Source organism: Rhinoraja longicauda, chromosome 23 (assembly GCF_053455715.1).
Source record: "Rhinoraja longicauda isolate Sanriku21f chromosome 23, sRhiLon1.1, whole genome shotgun sequence".
Taxonomy (NCBI): domain Eukaryota; kingdom Metazoa; phylum Chordata; class Chondrichthyes; order Rajiformes; family Arhynchobatidae; genus Rhinoraja; species Rhinoraja longicauda.
In genome coordinates, this window is record NC_135975.1 from 14867544 (window position 1) to 14892224 (window position 24681).

Consider the following 24681-nt stretch of genomic DNA (forward strand, 5'->3'; position numbering starts at 1 on the left):
TCAGCCACAGCCAGTGACTGCTCCGTTCAGCGGCATTGGCAGGTTCTTTGATTGCCCTCCTTTGGGGCTGCCCTCTGACTCCTACTTCCCTCCGGAGCCTTGCAGTGTTACTGGCTACAAAGCCCCTGCACCCCACCTCCACTAGACGCACCCTTACACTCCAACCTTGCTCCTCTGCCTCTACTGCAAGGTTGGAATATCTCAGCCTTTCCCTTTCATACGCCTCGTCCACAGCCTCCTCCCAGGGGACCGTCAGCTCAATGATGAAAACACGCCGACAGGAGTTGGACCAGATGATGAGGTCTGGTCGTAGGTTGGTAGCTGCGATTTCAACTGGGTAGGAAAGCATCTGACTTAGGTCAACCCGCATTTCCCAGTCCCTGGCTGCGCTCAGTGGGCATGAGTTGAGAGGCGAGGGGTTACTCCTCCGTTTCTCTCCTTCCCAGATGAAGGATGGTATTTGCGGGAATGTTATCTGGGCATTGATAGGAATGGCGTTGGTGGTAACTCTCTTGCACTCTAGTTCAGCTGCCAAACACCTCAGCACCTGGTTGTGTCGCCAGGTGTATCTGCTGGTCTTACAACCGACCAGGATGTGCTTGAGGTTTGCTGGAACTGCACACAGGGGGCAGGCTGGATCCTCTCCCGGCCAAAGATTTAGGTTTGTGGGAGAGGGAAGGACGTCACATGTGGCTCTGATAATAAAGCTCAACATACTTGACTCCATACTCCACAGCTCACTCCATGTGATCTTCTTCCTCTGAATGCCATCCCACCTCATCCAACTTGGGATATGGCTTTGGCACACCTCGCTGCTTCTTCATGGCGGCGCATCTCCTGCACCACCAGGTGCCGACGTTCAGCTGAAGTATCCTTTTGCCAGGTAGGTTTCATTGCTCCCAGGCCAAAGCCCCTCGGCCTTGTTGGACATGGCCCACTATGTCCCGGTGTCGGAAGGCGGATTTTGCTGCTGGAGTCCATTTCTTCCCTGTTGCTAGGGTTGGAGCGACACCTCTAACTATTGGGTCCCAGGATTCTGTTAGTGTCATGTCCAGCCTTGCTTTGGCGCCTTTGAATTCCTGCACCAGGCTTGAGACTGGCAGTGAGAAGGCTCCATTCCCATAGAGTCCTATGCTGCTGAGGCATCTCGGTAGCCCAAGCCACTTCCTCAGTTCACCAGTCTCTCCAGCTGGTTGACATGGGATAAAGTGACCTCATAGATGGTAATTGGCCACATGAGTCAGGGCAGCAGACTGAATTGAAGGCACCAAAGCTTCATCTTCCCTGGGAGAGCAGTGTTGTTGATTTGCTTGAGGCCACTGATTGTATCCTGCCTGAGTTGTTCCACCTGCTCTGCGTCCTTGAGGTATGCGGTGTACCATCGCCCGAGGCTTTTGACAGGCTTCTCCAGGACAGTTGGTATTGTCTCGTTATTGATGCGGAACCTTTCGTCAGTGAGCCGGCCTTTGACGATGGAAATACTGCAGGATTTGCAGGGTTTAATCTCCATTCGTGACCTTTTGATGTTTTCCTGGAGTTTATCCAGCATGCGTTTGGTGCATGCTTTTGTTGTTGTTATTGTGGTCGTGTCATCCATGTACGCCCTGATTGGAGGAAGACGCAGCCCACTCTTTAAGCGTTCCCCTCCGACTACCCATTGTGATGCTTGAATGATTAGCTCCATTGCCATGGTGAAAACCAGGGGAGAAATGGTACAGCCCGCCATTATGCCTACCTCAAGGTGCTGCCAGGCGGTGGTGTTGTCCTGTGTTGTGATGCAGAACTGGAGGTCCAGGAAGTAAGCTTTTACCAGCTTTGTGGTGACCTCTGGGACCTGGAAGAAGTTAAAAGCTGCCCAAAGAGTCTCATGGGGCACCGAACCAAAGGCATTGGCAAGATCTAAGAAAACCACATGCAGATCTCTCTTTTCTTTCTTGGCAGTTTGTATCTGGTGCCAGATGACGTTTGCATGTTCCAGACATCCTGAGAAACCACGTACCCTTGCTTTCTGCACTGACGTGCCAATGAAGTCGTTGCTCTGCAAAACGCTGAGAGTCTTTGGGCCACAACACCAAAGAAGATCTTTCCTTCCACATTCAGAAGGCTGATCTAATGGAATTGGCTAATGGTTGTGGAGTTCTTTTCTTTAGGAATTAGGATCCCTCCTGCCCTTAGCCACGCCCTAGGTATGATTCCTTTCCCCCATGCCACTTTCATTAACTGCCAGAGGTATTTCAGGACACCAGGGGTGTTCTTATAGAGCCTGTATGGAATGCCATTGGGGCCCTGGGGCTGATGCTGTTCTTGCCCATTTAACTGTGATCTCCACCTCCTTCCATGTAGGAGGCCTTATGTCCATCTGGTGCTCAGGTGGGTGAATAGGTGGCATGTCATCTGGAATGGTGACTGGCTCATGCCTCAGGTTGTCAGTCTTCCTCAGGTGCTCCTCCAGTTCCCTTACAGGTACTTTCAGGATCCTGCTCTTCTCCTTGACAAAGAGGCTTTTGACAAACTTATACAGATCTCTGTAAAAACTTGTCCTTGCCCGTTCTTTCTTGTGTTGCTTTCTCAGGCATTCTGCTCTTCGCAGGATTGCCAGCCACTGCTTTACTTCTGCCTGCAGTGTGGACTTAAATGCTAATTCATAAAGTGGTCAACAAATCTGCATTCCTGCAGGTAGAGGAGGTGAGATCATGAACACTGACTGAGCTACACTAAATTGGAAGAAGTCCAAGTGAATTGTGCCTCATTAGATCAACTGTTTGGGTCCCTGGATGGTGGAAAGCGAAGACCTTTAAAAAAAAAACCAAGTATTGTAACTCTAGATTTCATGGTAAAATGCCATGAAGATGGAGACATTGCTAAAGATGGAACTGGGAACTTTAGAGTAGTGGAATTAATATTAAGGCCGGTGATGTGGAAGCTGAGATTAAGAGGAATCCTATCCTTGTTCTGATTGAATGGACAGGTGGTAAAAGCAGATGTGTTCGAAATGGAGAAGATGTAGTCTGGCGCTCAGTCAGCTAGAATGGAAGGGAAGCCACAGTTTAAAAAAAAGGAATCTCAAAGGCATTGTTATGGAAACCTAGCTTCTGAAAAGGTATAAAGATGGAGAAATGGGAGAATGAGAGTGGGCGCAGATATAATCCCCATATGGAAATGTGTGGGCTTGTAATGGATGTTGGTGGCTAAAGCAGACCTCCCAACCCTTCTGAATTTGGCGGAAAATTTCCGCTTTCTTATTTCATTTCCGCCATTCCGATTTCCCCTCATATTTTTCCGCAATGTCTCGCCGCTCACCACTCCCCGGGCCTCAACCTCGCTGCTCGCCAGGCCTCACCTCGCTGCTCGCCAGGCCTCACCTCGCTGCTCGCCGGGCCTCACCTCACCGCTCGCCGGGCCTCGCCGCGAGCCAGGTCTGGCCTCGCTGCTTAGCGTGAGGCCAGTTGATGTTGAGAGGGGATGGAGTGGGTGAATGGGGGGGGGGGGGTTTGGGTGCGGGGAGGTGGGCAGGGGACAGGGAGGGGAAAGGGATGGGGGGATTGGGGTGGGGTGCGGAGGAAGGGAGGGGGAGTGGGGTGGGAGTGGAGGGGAGGGGAGTAGGGGGAAGGGTGAGGGGGGAAGGTAGTGGGGAGGTGGGGGGGGGGACATGGACCGTTGTGATTTGCTGTTGAAGACCCCAGGAGCAAGTATGTCTTCAATGAAATTAGGTATGTGCAGTTTTAAATGAAACTCTTTCTTCATAACATAGTCATACATTTTATGACCATCGTTCTTTTATTCAATACCAAGAGAATTGGGATGTGTAAGGAAAAAGCAAAATAGAAAAAACAAAACAAAACAATTTTTTCTTTGTGTTGTAAAAACTATTTCTGTTGAATAACCTTTCTATTAATAGCAGAATATATTCATGATAGGCCTGACATTGTACATGTAGTCCAAGAACTACAGACGGTTGGAAATAATAATAGTTTTTCACACCTGAAAGTAGCGCAACGCGTATGCGCATTTGGCATGCATATTTCTTTGCTGAAAAGTTGCATGACGCGCCACATTATGAATTTTGATGTAAAATCAAATGTTGGGAGGTCTGTTAATGTATCCCCTAAGATGAGAGAAGGAAAAAATGTTAAATACACACTCTGTGAAAAGAGATCAGTGTGGAAATCAGCAGCAAAGGTAGTACAGATTTTGAGTTTTGCATAAACGCAGGAACCAGCTTAAATATAGTTATCAGTGAGAGGAGGCTGGAAGGGTAATCCACACCCCTCCTTCATTCAATCTTGTGTTTAACTGTGGAGAAATGCTGCTTTAACTGATGGGTATTTCCAGCATTCTCCTTTATTCACATTTCATCTCCACCCTCTGCAATTTAAAACATGTGTTCTCTTTGTACCAGTTCTGATGAAGGGCTGTTGCCTAGAAGCATTGATTCTGTTTCTTTGTTCACAGATGCTGCCTGACCGGCTGAATGTTTCTGGCAGTGTCCCTTTTTTAGGTTTCCAGCATCTCCAGTTTTTGCTTTGAGTATATCATACACTTGCTTAAACTTTTGTACCTTCCAGCTGTTCAATTTATGGCTTGGGCGGGAACTTTTGTTCATTGGGAGTTGCTTTGCCATCAATTAGCTGATATTCCTCTCTGGAATGCAACTGATCCCACATGTTTTTTCAGCTGATTAAAATGGTGAATCAGTAAGAATGTTCAGTTGCCTGTTGAGACAAGAGCCAAGAAGTTAAACTAATGCACAATTCAATGAGGGATTTAGGTTAAAGTGCTTCTATTAAGTGCTGTATGAACTTTTTTCTGTGATCTTTTTGTTTGAATTTTTCTTAATGATGTATCTATTTTTACCTTTTTATAATTCCACGTCCTACTGTCTTGATTACTTAGTAGTTACCTCATACTTTTATTTTGCATTATTTCTAATATTGTTTTACTCTTTGCAGTTTATTAAATTGGTAAGTAAACCAGGAAATGGTTTTCTGCTTGTAACTCAAATTTATTATGGTCAGCTGTGGTTTTATTTTACACAAGAATTATGATTTAAAGAAAGATTTCCTTTGTGTGCTGCTGGTGTCAACAATGTAAATGTCTTTTCTATTTTGCTACCTGATGTAGGAAATCTTTCATGGCTACCTACTAATAGCATGGACATGAATTGCACTGTAAGATTAATTTTGCACTGTAGCATGAACAATTGCAAAGCTATACAGAACTCATGTCGGTGATATTAATAAAACACTTGATTGAAGATTGCACACTTTTTCAGTTGAGCTAATGAGATACTGAGTGTATGGGATGTTTTGAAGCTCTTTTGGTTTGGCTTTTATCTGTATATTCTCTATTTTAAAAGCATAAACAAATACATTTTGAAAGGAAGGAAATATTATACATTTTTTTGGCAATACCAAAGTTTGAAGCCATTTCAATGCAACTGATGTCCTGCATAAGTCTCTCCAAAATTTAAATCCCCAATCTGTTTGTATTGAAACCTCAGTCATAGGGTCCCCCTCTAATAGACGATAGACAATAGGTGCAGGAGCCATTCGGCCCTTCGAGCCAGCACCACCATTCAATGTGATCATGGCTGATCATTCTCAATCAGTATCCCGTTCCTGCCTTCTCCCCATACCCCCTGACTCCGCTATCCTTAAGAGTTTTATCTAGCTCTCTCTTGAATGCATTCAGAGAATTGGCCTCCACTGCCTTCTGAGGCAGAGAATTCCACAGATTTACAACTCTGACTGAAAAAGTTTTTCTTCATCTCCATTCTAAATGGCCTACCCTTTATTCTTAAACTGTGGTCCCTGCTACTTGTATCTTGATGACCTAAAATGAGAAAATTGGAGTGGAGTTTTGATTTTGATCACTGAACTATGCAGTTTGAATTGTATTATCCTGAATACATAGACATCCTATTATATCAGTTGATTGTTTTTGGACAAAGTCAAGGATAATTTCTAATATAATCCCTTTTGGTTAATTACAATACCAATCACAAATTCCTTGTTGCCACCATTACATTTCCTCTATGTAGAGTTTGCATTATGTTTTATAGAATATCTTTGTCTGCATATTTGTACATTTTGCTCTGCTGATTTTGGAATCTATGAGGTAGCTCCTTTTTTACTTCTATGTTGGCATCATCTACTGATCTGACCAGTTTTTTCCCCCCTATTTATCCATTCACAATACTGATATAAATTAGTAGAATTTGTAGCTGGTTGACTCAGGACTAAGATGCTATTTGTAATGTAACATCTCTCACAAATTGTTTCTTTTTGCACTTTCAAGACGATTTTTTTGTAAAGTGCACCAACATTGACCAATTATAAGTTAATCAATTAACCAAATTCTCACTTCAACCTTGAGGTTGAAGATCTTGATCTGTTTTATCAGCCAAACATGAGACAGAATTGCCCATGACACTGCCTTTTGAAGGAAACCTATAACCTTTGCCAATTCACAAATACTTCCATTACAATCCCCATCCCCACATAATTGCAAAACCATTCCCTAAAGCAACAGTCAGGTGATTGATATTAGCTAATAAATATAGCTTGTAGTTCAGAAATATAGAGGCTGTAGTTAACCCATTGACTTTAACACATGGCTGTGAATTAAGTCTGTATATGTACAAGCCTTGCTTTCGACGAGATCAAAACTTAGTTATTTCATAGTTTTCTTTCTGGCATAGCTAATAATAAACTGCCAGCCTGGTGAAGCTGTAAAACTGGACCATGTGCACGTTTACTCAGTGGAATCACCATTGTCAGAGCCAAGAGGCCCCATCAATTGGTGTATGTGATTAAAGCTCTGCCGTCATGCTATTCATGTTTGAAAGGTGATGGGTGGACAATTAAACAGCTAATGAGGCTGACTCTACAGACGTGTGTTTTCAGAGATAAGAGGGCCAAGGCTTCTACAGAAATGCTGAGAATATGGTCCAGTTGGTCCATCTCCGAGGGTCTCTGCCATCAGCTGGTCCTTTTTAGACAAGTTAATTTCCTCTGAGTGACATGAAGTTGCTGAATATACAGGAATATATTCACAAAATGCTGGAGTAACTCAGCAGGTCAGGCAGCATCTCGGGAGAGAAGGAATGGGTGACGTTTCGGGTCGAGACCCTTCTTCAGACTGGTCTCGACCCGAAACGTCACCCATTCCTTCTCTCCCGAGATGCTGCCTGACCTGCTGAGTTACTCCAGCATTTTGTGAATAAATTGATTTGTACCAGCATCTGCAGTTATTTTCTTATACAGGAATATATTATTGGCTGCATGCAAATGCTACGGATACAGTATAGGCCATGGTCCTAATAACATCTTGATTATAGTGCTGTAGACATGTATTGTAGAACTAGCCCTGCCGTAGGTCAAGCTGCCTGACCCGCTGAGTTACTCCAGCGTTTTGTGTCTACCTTCGATTTAATCTAGCATCTGAAGTTGTTTCCTACACAAGTTATCTAGACATGTTGAACCACAAAAAGACACATCAATTTGGTTTTACTGCTCTCTCCATCTAATCTTAATGATCTAGCACAATAATGGAAAAAAGTTTTAAACAGCAATTGCAAATAAACTGGTTCATGTTTACATTCAGCCAGGATCAATCAGTTCCAAATGTCAAAACCGTTTTTATTTAAATATGAACAAATTAACTAAATTCCAGAGGCGAGGAGAGCTTTACTGGATGTCTCTAACATTATGGCAGCAACAGGTTGAGTGAATCCTAGTTAGATTTGAATCTAGGGATGGTCTTTTTATTTACTGGCTTCAGGATACTGCTGTATGAGTTCAACAGGATGCAAGGAATTCTAGTCTCCTGCACTTTCCAGCTGCTTGATTGATGACTTCCCTATAACATTTGGTCAGAAGTGCAAGTATTTTGTTGATGAGGGAACATTTGTTGACAATTATTGTGCTTGATTCCATTTGTAGTCTTTATAGATGTACGCTGCACTCTGGATGAAAGGCAGCAAATAACATTGATGTTGCACACCTACCAGTGAATGATGACCTGCCTTTAGCGAGAATATAGCACCTACCATTGACATTCAGTGGCATTGCTGTTGTCAAATCAAATATAATCTCCATTCTTGGGGTTCACTATTGATCAAAAATCTAAATTGCTGAACTATTATCAATACTCTGGTAACAAGGTAGGTCAGAACATTGACATTGTGCTTAGTGATTCACCTCCTAATTTCCCAGAGTGTTTAAAAATCCACAAGGCATAAGTTTGATTATGGAATATAAAATGAAAATATAAAATAAAAAATGGAAATATTTGCCATGTCTTGCAACATTTGTTGCTACAGGAGATGGAAGCAGAGTTATTGTTTCAAGTTAGTGACCTTTTGTTGCTCATTGATGTGAAGTGTTAATTCCTGTCTTCCTGACTTCTTGTGTATTTAATTCACTTTCCTTTCTCAGTAAAATTTTGGTTATGGTGACATATACTCCACTTCTTTGAATTAGTACAACTCTAACAATATTTCAGAAGTTTACCACCTTCCAGGATGAAATGATCCACATGATTGGCACTTTTCCACTGCTGGTAGCTGTAAGTGTTTCATTAATAAGAAGCACTATATCTCTTACAAGGGCATGATCGGCAGGTCCTTCCCAATCTGTGATCTCTGCATTTAGAAGAAAAGGAGCAAGAAGACATGATATCAAGAGCACAAGTCAAGTTTCTCTGCAAATAGCATACCAGGCTGACTGAGAAATATGTTTATACCCAAGCATCAAGAACGATATGTTTAAGGCTCTACCATGTATTACTGTTCCTTTGTTGTTACTGGATTAAAATTTAGTTCCCTGCACCCAAGTACATTAAGAGTATCATCAGCACAAAGACTGTTTAAGGTGAATAAAAGTTGGTCTTGTCAGTAGTGTCTTTGTTCCTTGAATGAAATAAAATAAAATCATGCTTATCTTACATTATTACACTTGCATTGCAAGTTACAATTGTAATTGGTCATTATTCACAAGATGTTTCTTTCCTATAGGGCATGAAGAACAAACCAAAGAAAACAGGCCATGTAAAACCAGACCTCATAGATGTTGACCTTGTAAGGGGTAAATATATATATTTGTGTTGGAGGAAATATGATAGCTTTAATGTGTGAATATTTTGGAATCCCACCTGGAGGTTGTTTTAAAATATTCCCTGTTGTCTTTATTTTGCCAATCACATTAGAATATAGCGTGATCTGATTTTTGCCCACACCTACTCATTTTTATTGCCAAAGTAAACCAACTGGACCATTATATTTCTTTACTGAATCTTAGAATTTGTGTTTTTGATCTCATTTTCGCACATCAAGAACTGCACAATTTAAGGACCTTTCAATGGTAAGGTTTTTCAAGGTTTTTTTGCATGACTTGTTCTCGTAAAAGTGCATCGTGAGAAGCAAGAAAAAAACTTGCAAAACAGGTTTTACTGAGGGGAATTTAAAAAAAATCCCAAACAGTCCCACCTGAAGGACCAGAAATGTAATTATGTATCTTGTTGTACATGACAATCTGGAAATAATGTTGCAAGATTATGAGTCAATTCAAATGCGAGAATCCTCTGGTGGAAACATTGAGGAAATTGTGTTTTGTTTGTGGTGAATATTCATTAAGATGGAATATTCAATGAACTTACATGATGGACCAAGAAGGTGATGTATTCTAGTTATACAGTTTACTCTCATAATTCTATGCTTTTTAAGACACAATGAATTTGTTCTTGGATTATTGTGGTACTTGTGAACGTGCAGAGAAAAGTGTCCTTTTGTTTAAAGAATCTTCTGCAAAAAACAATTGTTTGTACTTAAAAACTAAAGTTTAAAGTGGCAAAAAATATTCAGTGACCAGATATTTCCATAAGAGATTTATTTCTAGGTCAACTTTTTATATTTGTAAGCACAACAATTTTGTCATTAATGAATTGTTCACTATCAGACCACAGTAATCTGTTGGAAATGAGAATTATAAGACCTGAGATATGAACATTTTCTTTACATATTCATACCAGAATACATAGAACAAAAATGTTAATAAGATCCATTTCCTTGGGAGTAGCTAGATATTTCAAGGTATTTCACAGGTTCTAGTCTTTTTACCAAGGAGCTCTGTGTGAAATCAGAATTTATCTTTGGCAACTGTGACACATGACAGTGAAGGTGTCTTTCTGCTTAAAATTTGAATAGTTGGCTCATGCCCAAGCCTTGGTGACCCACATATGTGTAATTAAATGCTGAACTTTGAAATGGAATGATTGAATGATGTGGGTGAATCTGTTACTTCACTCAATAGCTGGACTCCACATTAAGTACAGCAGTGGAGTCCTGGCTTGCTGGTACTTCTACCTATTGTGTATGGGAATACCTTCTTCATTTTTCCCCCTGGTTAGGCCAGGTATAAGATTAGAGTTCTCATTTATTTATTATGGATGCCAGGAGGAGAAAGCTAATTTTGTTTAAAAAGTTACCTTTTTTAAAAATTCGATCGTAAATATATTTATACCCGAAATACAGCCAAAACTGTACATGATAGTGCAACAATTTTAGGCCTACCCTACTCACCATTCCCCTGCGGTCTCAATTGATGAAGTTTTGTTACATTTTAACAATTAACTTCATAAACTTTAATAAATGCGCTCCCCTCCTCCGCCGGGAGGACCGGCGCCCGTCCCGGCGTGCCCCACGCCTGACCTTCCTCCCGTGGTGCAGCGTGGTGGCAGTCAAAGAAGATGGTCATCCCTGTCGAGCTGCCACTTCAGGAGAGGTTTCCACCCAACGGGTCCATGGCTCGCTCTGGCCGACGTGATGGCGACCGGGGGCTGGGGTGAGTGGCTCCATCTCCCCTTTCCTCTCCCCCTCTCGCCCGCCCACGGCCCCGGGGGAGACTCCCCGGCCAGCAACGGGTCCACGGGTCTTCAGTTGGGGGAGGGTTGCTGGGCCTGCAGGAGAGGTTTGCATCAAGTTAGCTCGCTCTCGCTGGATCCCATGCAATCTAACATTCCAGAGCAGTCTACTGTGCAGAACCTTATCAAAGTCTTTGCTGTCCTTATAACTACATCTATGGCCCTGCCCTATCAACCTTCTTGATTAATTCTTCAAAAACTTACATTAAATTAGTAAGACACTATTTCCAACTGAGTGCAGATAGATGAGTACTGTGTCAAGCAACATTAAGTGGTGAGCAATGTCCAGTGAGACCCAAACCAATTTGATTCCTTATCATTGTGTCAGAATAACAGAATCAGTTGTAGAAGCACTTTGGGAATATTCTGTTTTATATGTTGTGCTGCATACTTGCAACTTTTCCCTACATTGGTATTGCTTTGGAGCTAGTGGAGGTGGAGAGCACTCACAGTGGCATGAAGAATATATAGTCTCAGCCCATTGCTACTTGCAAGGTGCCTTTGCATGGTTTGCAATAGTATATAGTTAATTATTACGTATGCCTTACTAATTTTGAGGGGTTTATGCAAGATGCTTTAATTTTTCTTTTTTATTGATTTCTCTTTCTGACCCGTAGGATCTGCTTTTGCTAAAGCAAAACCAGAAAGTCCATGGACCTCATTAACTAGAAAAGGAATTGTGAGAGTTGTGTTCTTTCCATTCTTCTTCAAATGGTGGACACAAGTAACCTCAAAGTGCATCTTTTCGTGGCTGCTTATTTTATACCTCCTTCAAGGTGAGGAGAGATGTGGTGTAAAATCTCTTTATTTGAAGAGATGTAATGTGGTTGATGGCTGGTGTAGACTTAAATGGCTTGTTTCTGTGCTGTATCTCTCTATGACTCTAATGTGCACACCAAGGGGCCATTTTGGAGATGTGATCATTTTCAATATTCCCAGCACATCTACAAAACTTTATGTTCATGTTGGGATAAAACATTTACTTTCTCTAAAACAACAGGTTTTGAAGACTACAAAAATTTTAATGTAAAAATTTGGTGGTTGTTTGCTATGTAATTTGAAGACATTTTCAAATATGTATTTTGTTTTATAATGACCATAAAAGTAGCAGAGCTTGACAATAGGAGTCCTTCAATGGTGTAAATCCAGTAAGGTCTGATTATGATATTAACAAGAGACTATCTTTATGCAGCCTACTCATGGTATTTTTGCTCCAGGTTATGTATTAATACACTTGCAAGCACTGAATCAACCACTCTAGTTTGCTCCACAATATAGGTCCACCACCAATTTTCTGGCAGCTGGTGGTCTGGCCCTCCCTTTAATCTGGACAAAATTCCCCTTTCCCCTTCCAGAAGTGACCCAAAAATGTGGAGCCTGTGCCGTTCTCGACTTCATTGGGACTTCTACATAGGGAGATCCGAGACATCAAAGTCTGGCAAATGGTGGGTGGATACAAGTGAGGAGGGGGGATTCATAGGCAGATGGTTGGACAATGGCTAGAAATGAAAAGAGAAGTGTGACATAAGGTGTGCGTTGGTTAAAAGCAAGAAGGATGCATGGGACAGGTATAGGCAGCTGGGATCAAGTGCATCCCTGGAGGAGTTTCGGGAACTAAGGAGTAAACTGAAAAAGGAGATCAGAAGGGCAAAAAGGGGCCAGGAGATAGCTCTGGCAGATAGCATTAAGGACAATCCCAATTGATTTTATAAATACATACGGGAGGGAAAAGGGTAATTAGAGAGAAAGTGGGAACTCAGGAATCAAAGCGGTCGCCTCTCTGTGGAGTCGCAGGAGATGGGCAAGGTCCTCAATGAGTATTTCTCCTCTGTATTTATCGAGGAGAAAGACTGTAGGACAGAGAAACCTGGGGCTGTCAATGGAAGTGTCTTGAGAGCAGTCAGTGTTTCTGTCGAAGAAGTACTAAGGGTACTATTGTGTATGAAGGTAGACAATTCCAGGGCTTGTACGATATATCCGAGGACATTGCGGGAGCCCTGATTGAAATTTACGAGTCATCCTTAAATACAGGAGAGGTGCCAGAAGACTGGAGAGTGGCAAATGTTGTGCCTCTTTTCAAAAAGGACTACAGGGAAAGTGCTGGAACTATAGGCTGGTGAGTTTGTCAGGCATTTGGATGGGCAAGGGCTGATTGGGATAGTCAGCATGGTTTTGTAAGTGGGAGGTCATATGTCACAAATCCGATGATTTTTTGAAGACGTCACCAAAAAGGTCGATGAGGGCAGAGCTGCAGATGTCATATGCATGGATTTCAGTAAGGCATTCGACATGGTTCCGCATCGTAGGCTGCTCTGGAAGGTTAGATCGCATAGTATCCAGGGAGAGATAGCTGAATGTATAGCAAATTGGCACCCTGGAAGGAAGCAGAGGGTGATGGTGGAAGGTTGCTTCTCGGACTGGAAGCCTGTGACTAATGGTGTGCCTCAGGGTTTGGTGCTGGGCCTGTTGCTATTTGTCATCTACATCAATGATTTGGATGAGAACATACAGGGCAAGATTAGCAAGTTTGCTGATGATACAAAAGTAAGTGGGTTTTGCAGATAGTGAAGATGATTGTGAAAGATTGCAGCAGGATCTGGATCGATTGGGAAAAGATTTAATAGGAATTCGAGGGGGTAACCTTTTTACACAAAGGGCGGTGGGTGTATGGAACAGGCTGCCAGAGGAGGTAGTTGAGGCTGGGACTATCCCGCCGTTTAAGAAACAGTTAGACAGGTACATGGATAGGACAGGTTTGGAGGGATATGGACCAAGCACAGGCAAGTGGGACTAGTGTAGATGGAACATTGTTGGCCAGTGTGGGTAAATTGGGCCAAAGGGCCTGTTTCTACACTGTATCACTCTATGACTCTAAGAATAAAATTGTATTGAATGGTGCAGCACAGATGGAAACCATGTGTTGTGGGTGCGGTGGCATTGTGATTTAGATGATGGGCTTGTAGACAGTGTTCTACACCAATGATCCAGAGACACAAGTTTGCGAATTGTGAAGCCAGAGGAAGGAATATCGGAGTATATGAGAAGATGTTCCACCATTTTGCGTGTGGCTTCACTCTGGCAATGGAGGTGACCCAGAGCAGAAAGGTTAGCATGGGAATGTGAAGGGGATTTTAAAAGGCTGGCAACTATGAGATCCACCAGGCCTTGGAGGTATGAGTGCAAGTGTTCGGACAAACGGCCACCTGCTCTACGCTTGGATTTGCCGATGTAAAGGAGGCGACATTCGAACACTGAAAGCAAAAGAGAAGATGTACATCAGCCTGTCTCACCTGGAAGGACTGCTGGGGTTCCTGGATGGATTTGAGGAAGGAAATCAAGCTACAGGTATTGCATCTCTTGTGGTTGCAGGGGAAAGTACTTGAGGAGGAGGAAGTGGTTTTAAAATTAAATTATGTGAGAGAATCAAATAATCATATACCACGGGCAATATTTTCACTGCGATGCTTTTGTTACTAAAATTACTTTATAGTGGAAATAGTTTTCCTTAATATACCTTGTCAAAACTTACCTTTGTATACATTATACAATGTATAATTGTCCCTGGGTGGGGGCCGACATCAGGAGCTCCAGCAGCGGCAGCGTCTTCGCCCGCCGCGGATCGCGGGGCTTGGGTCGGCCCACCGCGGACCTTTCACCGTTCGGCGCGGCCTGGAATAGGCCCTGGGATTTTCTCCGCCCGGCAGGGGCTTCAATGACGGGAGCCCCGACGTGCAGCGGCAGCGTCTTCGCCCGCCCTGAATCGCGGGGCTTGGGTCGACCAGCTGCAGAGCTTTCACCGTCCGGCGCGACCTGGAACGTGGCAACTACAACAGCCTGACCGCGGGAGAAGACGGCAGGGGAAGAGAAAAGACATTTTGGCCTTCCATCACAGTGAGGAGGGGACTGGAGGAGACTCACTGTGATGGATGTTTCTTTTTTTGTTTTGTGTTGGTTTGTGGTTGTGTGTGTAATTGCTTATTTTATTGCTCTTATTGTTGGACTGTGGGTGATGAAATCTCGTCCAAAAGACTTGTTTTTTTTGGATGACAATTAAGTTAATTCTGATTCTGATCTGTCAGTTTTATAGAGAAACCCTTTTATCCTTTCTGGAAAAAACATTGATCAGTTACTGTTTTCTATTTTTGTGACTGCGAATTCCTATCTAGTTACCTTGTTTACTTTAATACTATTGGCAATATTATCAGCCAGTCTTGCACATTCGTTCAAGCAAGCATTAAAAATCCATTTGCAACACCCACTGAATTTCTGTTATTAGTAAACTGCACATCAGCATGAAAATGAAGCTAAGGCATAGTTCGGGCACCCCCTAATTGTGCAGCAAAATATGCTAGATGGGCTGAATAGCTTGCTCCAGTTTCAAGATATATAGACGATGTCAAAGGTTTTTAAAAATAAATTGTATAAACTATGGTTGACGTTGTTATTGAACCAATCCCATGTATCTAAATGTTGGTATACAGTAAATTTAATTTTGAATCATTTGAATGAAATGAAAAGCTGCCAGAATTAAAATTCCACAAATAAACAGTATAATTCTTCTGTTTACAGTTACAGCAATCATATTGTTTTGCACAGCCGAAGTTACACATAGTGTACCGTACACTGAAGTATTTGGGCCTATCTGGTTGATGTTACTGCTTGGAACTGTACATTGCCAGATTGTATCAACGCACACACCCAAACCTGCGACAAGTAGTGGGGGCAAGCGAAGAAGGTAGTCTCTGATTTTGGAAACATTTGTCACTTGTTCAATAACATTGAATTCATGTTTTACAATAAGTGTTAACATGTATGCTGTACTTGGGTAGTAATTACTGTCAACTTGTTTGAAAAACAAATTACCTTATGAGTCAAACACACACAAAATAAAAAATTTCCCTAAGTTTCTCACAGAATCTGCATGTTCCCTGTACTTACATTCTATTTCTATTTTTCTCTTGCACTCTCCTAATATACTTATGGTGTGATTTGCCTGGATAGCATGCAAACAAAGGATTTCACTGTATCTCAGTACCGGTTACAATAATAAAACAACACCAAGGTTACAATAATGAGTTGGTGAGCAGGAGGCTCCTAAAGGGATCAAAAGTCAGCATGGTGCTTAGCAGCAAATTATTGAACAATAGCACTCTACAAGAATGTATTTTGTGCCATTGTATCTAATTCATTGCTGCTATAAAATAAAATGTGAGATAAAAGCACATTGTGAATTCCCTTGCAAATATAAGTATATTGCATTAGATGTTGACATTTTGTGGGGACTGCAGCAATGATGCTGATTTAACTATAAATCTGCTCTTTTAATCTTTCTTGCAAAGAAAATTGCGGAAATCAGCTCATCTAGAAGTACACAGAGAAGGGGAGGGCTCTAGTACAACAGATAATACACAGGAGGTGCACCACCAATCTGGCACAGGGACCAGTTATAATGTTGGCCAAATCCTCCGAGACATCTGGAATACTTTTTCTTTTCCAGGGTATGTATTAACATTTTACATTTCTACATTCTTGTGTTGCACATGTGTTTAGTAAAATATTTTTGTGCTTGGCAACTCTGACAATGTTTTTCTTGTTTATTGCCTTCCTCTTCTTTCTGGGGTGTGGATCAACTGGTGGCATCAAGTTTCCAGTATTCAAGTGCACATGTGGGGAGTGTTTAATAATGGACTGTTTGCAAGTGTGTGCAGTTCTGGTGGTGACCACATTATAGGAAGTAAATGATTACAATGGAGAGAGTACAAAGGAGATCCATCAAAAGGTTGCCAGTGATGGAATATTTTTGCCATGAAGGGAGCCTGGATGAGTTTAGGAGTCACCTAATTGAGGTTTAGAAAATGTTGAGGGGTGTAGATTGCATGAGCTGCTACTAGAGAGCAGAGATTACGGAATTTAGAGATTTGGGAGATAATTCTTTTCACCAAGAGGGTGAATGAAACCTGGAACTGTCTGATAATTTGGTGGAAGCAGGGCGTTTAGGATAATTTGGATGAGCCCCTGAACAGTGTCTGGTTAATCTGTGAATTTATCATGCCTCCCCACATTGGGTCTAAATTATTATCTATCACAAAAAAAAGTGATTTATTGTGTACTGAGCCATAGAGAACCCCACCGATTGCAAAAACCTTTCAACCTTTGCCCATGACTTACTTTCACTGAGCTGGTTTTGGATCCAGTTAGTCACTCTCCCCTTGATTTTGTTTATTTATTTGACGACCAGCCTGTGGGACCTTGTCAAAAGCACTGGGAAAATCCATGTGAACTACACCAAATTCATTGCTGTCATCAACTTTCCTTAATACCTGCTCAAATAATTAATTCACAAGAGTCACATGTGACATTACCGTAACAAAACCATGCTCTCTGTCCCTCATAAATGTACGCCTTTGTAAATAAAGGATTGATCTGTTGCTGTGAATGGCTTCCTGCCATTTGCCCACTATCTTTGGGCCCACTATATTTGTCTACTAACTGACACATCATTCCTGGGTTTAACCCATCCTTATTTTAAGCAATAATTCAATGTTGGCAATAATGAAAAAAATCTCCAATTCTCTGAGACCACCCTGGTTCCAGGGAGGATTGAAATGTGTGGTCCGAGCCTCTGCCGTATCCTCGCTTGTTTAACGACTAGGGATTTATTTTTTCTGGGCCTCCAATTTAAGGAGTTTCAGTGTTTAATTAAGGTTTGTTGACATTGTACCAGGGATGAGGGACCAGTTCTATGAAGAGATGGAGAATCTCCCTGCAGTCGAACTGGTAATGGAGGTGTGCAAAATTGCAGGCACTTTCTGAATAAGGAGAAACTATTTCCACTGATGGGTAGGTCAGTATTCTAGTTGCCCATTTATGATCAGGAAAGTATTGTGTATAATGGTGGTGGGAGAGAATTCAAAAGTATCAATACCATCAATTAAATAGATGCAAAATAAAATTCTAGCTCTGTGGTAAAAGAGCAAGAGGTTGGATAATTGGACAGTTACAATTACAAATCATAGTCACCTAATTGAAGAATTTCACAGAATAGCTGGAACAATTCCTCTAAGTAAATGGAAATTATTTGATAGAATGGCAGAGAGGCCAATTCTATGGTTGTATCTTTGAATTAAGGAGCAATAATAAATAAATTAAGTCATATGGTTGGGGGGGGGGGGGGGGGTGGAGGAGTTGAAGAGAGGGGATCTTGGTTCCCTAAGATTTAAAAGTAATGAAAAGAAATAATATGGTGGATATGGAAAATGTTTTAATACACTATCAAAAGAAAATCTTTGAAGATGACTGTAAGCTGGTGTTAGGGCCACATTGGAGCTCATGGAAATGGTGCATGATGATGAGTTGAATGTAAAGATAACTGGAATGAAAGGTGAGGACCAAGGAAACTATTTCTGTTCTGCCTGGGGAGAGAAGGGTGGTGAAAGATGTGCTGGAAATGGAGAGAAATTTGTATGAGAAATCCATGAACCCTGCAAAATTTCCCACGCATCACCATCTTCTCCAGATAGAACAGCAATAGAGTTTCCTTTGTCTTCACTTTCAGCCCATCACCCTCCACATCATGCTATTATTTTGCTAACTCTGCTAGTTCTAACATGATTCTACTGCTCTCGCCCCTTTCTACTCTTTGCAGGGATCACTCTGTAATTTTCTGTTTTGATAATCCCTTCCCTTTCCCTCAAAACTGTAGGAGGTGTAACACATGTTCCTTTTATTCACCTCGTCTCCATTTTGTTCACCTTTCCCACCTCCACGTGGTTCCATATGCCCATCCCCCTATATGTCCATCATCCCTAGTTGCACCTATCACCTACCTGCTGATATATCCCACTACTACTTCTAACCTCTGCCCCATACTTCTCTAAACTGCCAATCTTTCCTTTTCCCTCTGTCCTGATGCAGTGTCTTGGCCAAAATATTAGCTTGTACCTTTTGCCTCTACACATGCTGCTTGATTTGCTAAGTTCTTCCAAGATTTTATTCTTGTAATGACTTTCCATACCTGCCTTGATATGGAGCTGTCTAAATAAATCTTGTTTTCTTTTAATGTACCTTAACCTAATAACCAAAAAAAATATTTTCCTTGCATTGACTGTAGCAGCTAACCAAAGTTTGTTTGGTTATGAAAAATAAAATTTTCATTACATTTTTAGGTCAAAAAAATTCAAGCAATCAATTGACAAATCAACAGAGACAGACAATGGCTATGTTTCTCTGGATGGAAGAGTGAGTAACAAAAGCCATGAAGATGGAAAACTATCTCATGATGCCCATTGTGAAGTAGTGGGATCTGAAGAGTACAACTTGAATACAGGAGCAGGACGAAATTCACAAAACCCTCTAAAACAGAAAGTAAGTACCCGAGAAGCAGATTGATGAAATCTTTTGTTTACAGATGGCAGCACTACATGGATATGCTAAAAGTTACATTTTTATTTACAACTTTGGGCAAGAATGAGAAAATGCAGAGATCCTAAATTTCCACATACAGTAGTTAGTTAGTTAGTGGGGACTGGACCATTTGGCTTTGATGCTGAACTCCTCATAGCGAGCATATTTTCACGCACTTCTACCTTTGATGCTGGAAATCAACTTGCTGAAATTGTACTAGGTTAGTCCTGAGGCAAGCCTGTGGATTTGAATGAAGGGGAATGGCTGCTGGGGAAAAGGTAAAGTATTTTACACGTTTTAATTTAACTGACTTTATTTAAATGTGTACTTTTTTTTCACTTTTTTAGGATTCTTTATGATTTTTAAATGTTTGTGAAAGATTCAAACTCTTTGATAGTCAATAGGTAAGGTGTCACCTCTTAGTCAAATGTCAAAACATTTCATGATGGAATTTGCTCTATACAATTGTAGTGCAAGGCTCTGCTAATTAAGTCAGTGCAGGCTTTGGTGAGGTCATAATGGAATAGAATTAGGCCATTTGGCCCATCAAGTCTACTCTGCCATTTAATCATGGCTGATCTATCTCTCACTCCTCACCCCATTCTCCTGCCTTCTTTCCATGACCTCTGACACCTGTACTAAACAAGAATCTATCTATGTATCTCTGCCTTAAAAATATCCACTGACGGCCTCTACAGCCCTGAACCAGCACTCCCAAGTCCCTTTGCAAGGTAATTGAGGTAATTGAGACTGGGACTATCCCAACTTTTAAGAAACTGTTGGACAGGTACATGGATAGGACAAATTTGGAGGGATATGGACCAAGTGCAAGCAGGTGGGACTAGTGTAGCTGGGACATATTGGCCGGTGGGGGCAAGTTGGGCTGTAGGGCCTGTTTCCACACTATATCACTCTATGACTATGAGATATGGGCGTCAGCCATAATGATTGATTTTCCCACTAAATTGACATCAGCCATGATTGCCATGGTGTGCAAAAATATATCTAACTTGGTAATGAATGTGCTCATTGACTGAGCCTCCAAAGTCCCCCAGGAGAGAGAATTTTTAAAATGTAGAACCAAGTAAAGAAATCTCATCTCCATTTTAAAAGCTGACTTCTTTCCCTGCCCCAACAACTTTCATGATCTGGCTACTCATTCAGATATTTACGACCCTCTGTGTGGAAAGATTTGCCTCGCAGATTTCCTTTACATTTCTTCCCTCTCACCTTAAACCTAACCTAACCTTCTAATTATAGAATCCCTTGCTGTAAAAAGATTCTTACTCTCCATTCTATCTATGTCCATCATAATGTTTTATAAAACTCTATGGTCAAGCTGTGGGAATACACCAACCTCTCCAATCTCTTCTTCTAACCACAGACCTCCATTCCAGTCAACAATCTGGTGAATCTCTTCTGCACCAATCCTATTGCCATCACATCCTTCCTGTAGTGTGGAGACCTGAACAGTACATACAGATGCCAGTGAGATCTAACTAACGTTTTGTACAGCTGCAATATGACATCCCAATTCTTGCTGGGTCTCAGCCGATGAAGACAACATGCTGACCTATCAACCTGTATCATTACTTTCAGGACTTGCACCCCAAAGTCCATCCGTACCTGAATACTCTTAAGTCCCTGCTATATTTGTCTGGGTTAAATTCCATCTGCCAGTGGTCTGCTCAAATTTCCAGCTGATATGTCCTGCTATCTGCAACTCCACCAATTTCTGTGTCATCTGCATACCAGCAATCAGACCACACACATTCTCATTCAAGTCTTATATTATAAACAACAAAGGTCCTAGCAACAATCTCGGTGCTACATCACCGGTTACAAACTACCAGTCAGAAAAAACATCTGTGCATCACTAACCTCTGACAATATTGGAACTACTTTGCCAACACTCCTCTAGTTAACCTTCAGGGTAGTCTACCTATATGAAACTTTGTCAAAAGCTCTAAAACTAATTGTGCCTCTAGCCAAAGGTAGACACAAATGCTGGAGTAACTCAGCGGGTTGGGCAACATCTCTGGAGAGAAGGAATGGGTGATGTTTCGGGTCAAGACCCTTCTTCAAACTGATGTCAGGAGAGAGAGGGAGAAACATAAGGTGTGAAAACAGGACAAAGGGAATGAAGGTCAAGGAAAATGTAGAATAGATCATTGTTAGCTGGGACAACAATTGTTAACAACAAAGCAAACATAAAATGTAGTGAGACAATAAGACTGGTCGGAGAAATGGAGAGGGATGGGGAGAGAGGGAAAGCAAGGGTTACTTGAAGTTAGAAAGGTCAATGTTCATACCGCTGGGGTGTAAACTGCCCAAGCAAAATATGAGGTGCTGTTCCTCCAATTTTGGCTGGGTCTCACTTTGCCAATGGAGGAGGCCCAGGACAGAAAGGTCAGTGGGGGAATGGGAGGGGAGTTAAAGTGTTTAGCAACTGGAAGATGAGGTTGGTCTAGGCGGACTGAGCGGAGGTGTTCAATGAAACGATCGTCGAGCCTGCTCTTGGTCTTGCTGGTGTAGAGAAGTAGACACCTGGAACAGCGGATACAGTAAATGAGGTTGGAGGAGGTACAAGTGAACCTCTGCCTCACCTAAAAAGACTGTCGTTGTCCTTGGATTGAGTCGAGGGGGGAGGTATACAGGTGTTGCATCTCCTGCGGTTGCAGGGGAAAGTACCTGGGGAAGGGGTGGTTTGGGTGGGAAGGGACGAGTTGACCAGGGAGTTGCGGAGGGAGTGGTCTCTTCAGAAAGGGGTGGAGATGGGAAGATGTGGCTAGTGGTGGGATCCCGTTGGAGGTGGTGAAATCAAAGGATTATGTGCTGTGTGCGACGGCTGATGGGGTGGAAGGTGAGGACTGGGGGGCTCTGTCCCTGATATGACTGGGGGGAGGGGGAGCAAGACCGGAGCTGTGCGATATCGAGGAGTCCCTAGTGAGAGCCTCATCTGTAATGGAAGAGGGGAATCCCCATTCCCTAAAGAATGAGGACATCTCTGATGACCTGGTGTGGAACACCTTGGGCGCAGATGTGGTGTTGATGGAGGCCTGATTGGTGGAGTGCTGCAGATATAGTTGTCCTTCTGGAAGGTTCTCCCATCTTCATAGAAGAACTCTGGAGCTCTGTCAGAGTGACCATCGGGTTCCTGGTCACCTCCCTGACCAAGGCCCTTCTCCCCCGATTGCTCAGTTTGGCCGGGCGGCAGCTCTGTGAAGAGTCCTGGTGGTTACAAATTCTTCAATTTAAGAATGACGGAGGCCACTGTGCTCTTCAGGACCTGCAATGCTGCAGAAATTGTTTGATACCCTTCCCCAGATCTGTGTCTCAACACAATCCTGTCTTGGAGGTCTACGGACAATTTCTTTCTTGCCTTGGTTTGTGCTCTGACATGCACTGTCAACTGTGGGACCTGATATAGACAGGTGTGTGCCTTTCCAAATCATGTCCAATCAATTTAATTTACCACTGGTGGACTCCAATCAAGTTGTAGAAACATCTCAAGGATAATCAATGGAAACAGGATGAACCTAAGCTCAATTTTGCATGTCAAAGCAAAGGGTCTGAATACTTATGTAAATGTGATATTTCAGTTAGTTCTTTTTAATTACTTTGCAAAAATTCTAAACACCTGTTTTCGCTTCTTCATTTTGGGGTATTGGGTGTAGATTGATGATTAAAAAAAATGAAATAAATCCATTTTAAAATAAGGCTGTAATGTACCAAAATGTGGAAAAGTGAAGGGGTCTGAATACTTTCTGAATGCACTGTGTGTTCTGTCCATAGAAAGCCAAGTGAATCTTATTCAATTGGAGGTAGACACAAAATGCTGGAATAACTCAGTGGATCAGGCAGCATCTCGGGAGAGAAGGAATGGGTGACGTTTTGGGTCAAGACTCTTCTTCAGACTGACGTCAGGGGAGGGGGTGGGACAAAGATAGAATATAGTCTGAGACGGTAAGACTAGTGGGAGAACTGGGGAGGGGATAGAGAGGGAAAGCAAGGGCTATCTGAAGTTAGAGAAGTCAATGTTCATACTGCTGGGGTATAAACTACACAAGCAAAATATGAGGTGCTGTTCCTCCAATTTGCGCTGGGCCTCACTCTGACAATGGAGGAGGCCCAGGACAGAAAGGTCAGATTGGGAATGGGAGGGGGAGTTGAAGTGCTGAGCCACCGGGAGATCAAGTAGGTTAAGACGGACTGAGCGGAGGTGTTCAGCAAAACAATCGCCAAGCCTGCGCTTGGTCTTACCGATATAGAGAAGTTGACATCTAGAACAGCGGATATAGTAGATGAGGTTGGAGGAGGTGCAGGTGCACCTTTGCCTCACCTGGAAAGACTGGTTGGGTCCTTGGATGGAGTGGAGGGTGGAGGTAAAGGGGCAGGTGTTGCATCTCCTGCGGTTGCAGGGGAAAGTACCTGGGGAGGGGGTGGTTTGGGTGGGAAGGGACGAGTTGACCAGGGAGTTTCGGAGGGAACGGTCGCTGTGGAATACAGAAAGGGGTGGAGATGGGAAGATGTGGCCAGTAGTGGGATTCCGTTGGAGGTGGTATTTGGATTGCAGTTTCCCTTCACTTTAAGAAAGATTGGTGTGGTTATGGGAAATCAATTATCTTGGTGCCAGGACTGCAAATATTCCTTGGGGTAATGTCAGCCTAAACAACAGCTAAACATTAGCCTAAAAGTCAGAAGCCACTATAAAGTCAGGGGATATTTGCTGATGATTAGACAATGTTCAATTCCATTTGGGTCACTTTAGAAAATGAAATGACCTATGTCTGCTGGCATGCCCTTAAGATCAGACATCAGCTGATAAATGACAAATAAAATATTATGCTCTACAAATGTAGGCAATGATCATTTCCAATGAGTCAAATCTTTCATCTTTTGTCATTAAATCACATTGCCACCATAAGAAGGTACCAAACAAATTTATGATCATATTAAATTAAGTGATGCATATATTTATTTCTGACAAATTAATTTAGTTCAACATTTGACCATCAATGATCCTTGTTCCTGACCAAAAACCTACCAGGACAAATAATGCAGATAGGTTGGGAACAACAGCAGGTCTCTGGCTGGTAATCCTATGTTCAGTGATTCAACTTGCGATTCTCCAGTGGATCTGAAGACAGCAGACTAGGGCAGAGCAATTAATCAAGTATGTGGAGGTCCGCCTCTCCAAATGGGATTCCAGTGATATCAGAACTTCTTCCTACCACTCTGTTCCTTCCAATCCTGGCCTCCTGGAAAGGGCACTTTGTTTTCATGGAGAGCCTCCAAACCATGCATGTCATTGCAAAGAACCAATGAGGCCTTAAACAGCACCTGAAAGATTAGAAA

At 42.4% G+C, this 24681-nt stretch overlaps 1 protein-coding gene across 9 annotated transcripts in view; it reads left to right on the forward strand.

Annotated features, from left to right (window-relative positions):
• Positions 1-24681, forward strand: part of LOC144604900 (protein PHTF2-like) — a 77538-nt gene that overhangs the window by 24577 nt on the left and 28280 nt on the right. For all 9 annotated transcript variants that reach the window (XM_078419731.1, XM_078419729.1, XM_078419726.1 and 6 more), the window contains 5 exons: positions 9017-9086; positions 11538-11696; positions 15490-15655; positions 16260-16418; positions 19086-19284. In XM_078419731.1, the coding sequence (XP_078275857.1) occupies positions 9017-9086; positions 11538-11696; positions 15490-15655; positions 16260-16418; positions 19086-19284 (753 nt within the window). The remainder of the gene's footprint in view (positions 1-9016; positions 9087-11537; positions 11697-15489; positions 15656-16259; positions 16419-19085; positions 19285-24681) is intronic.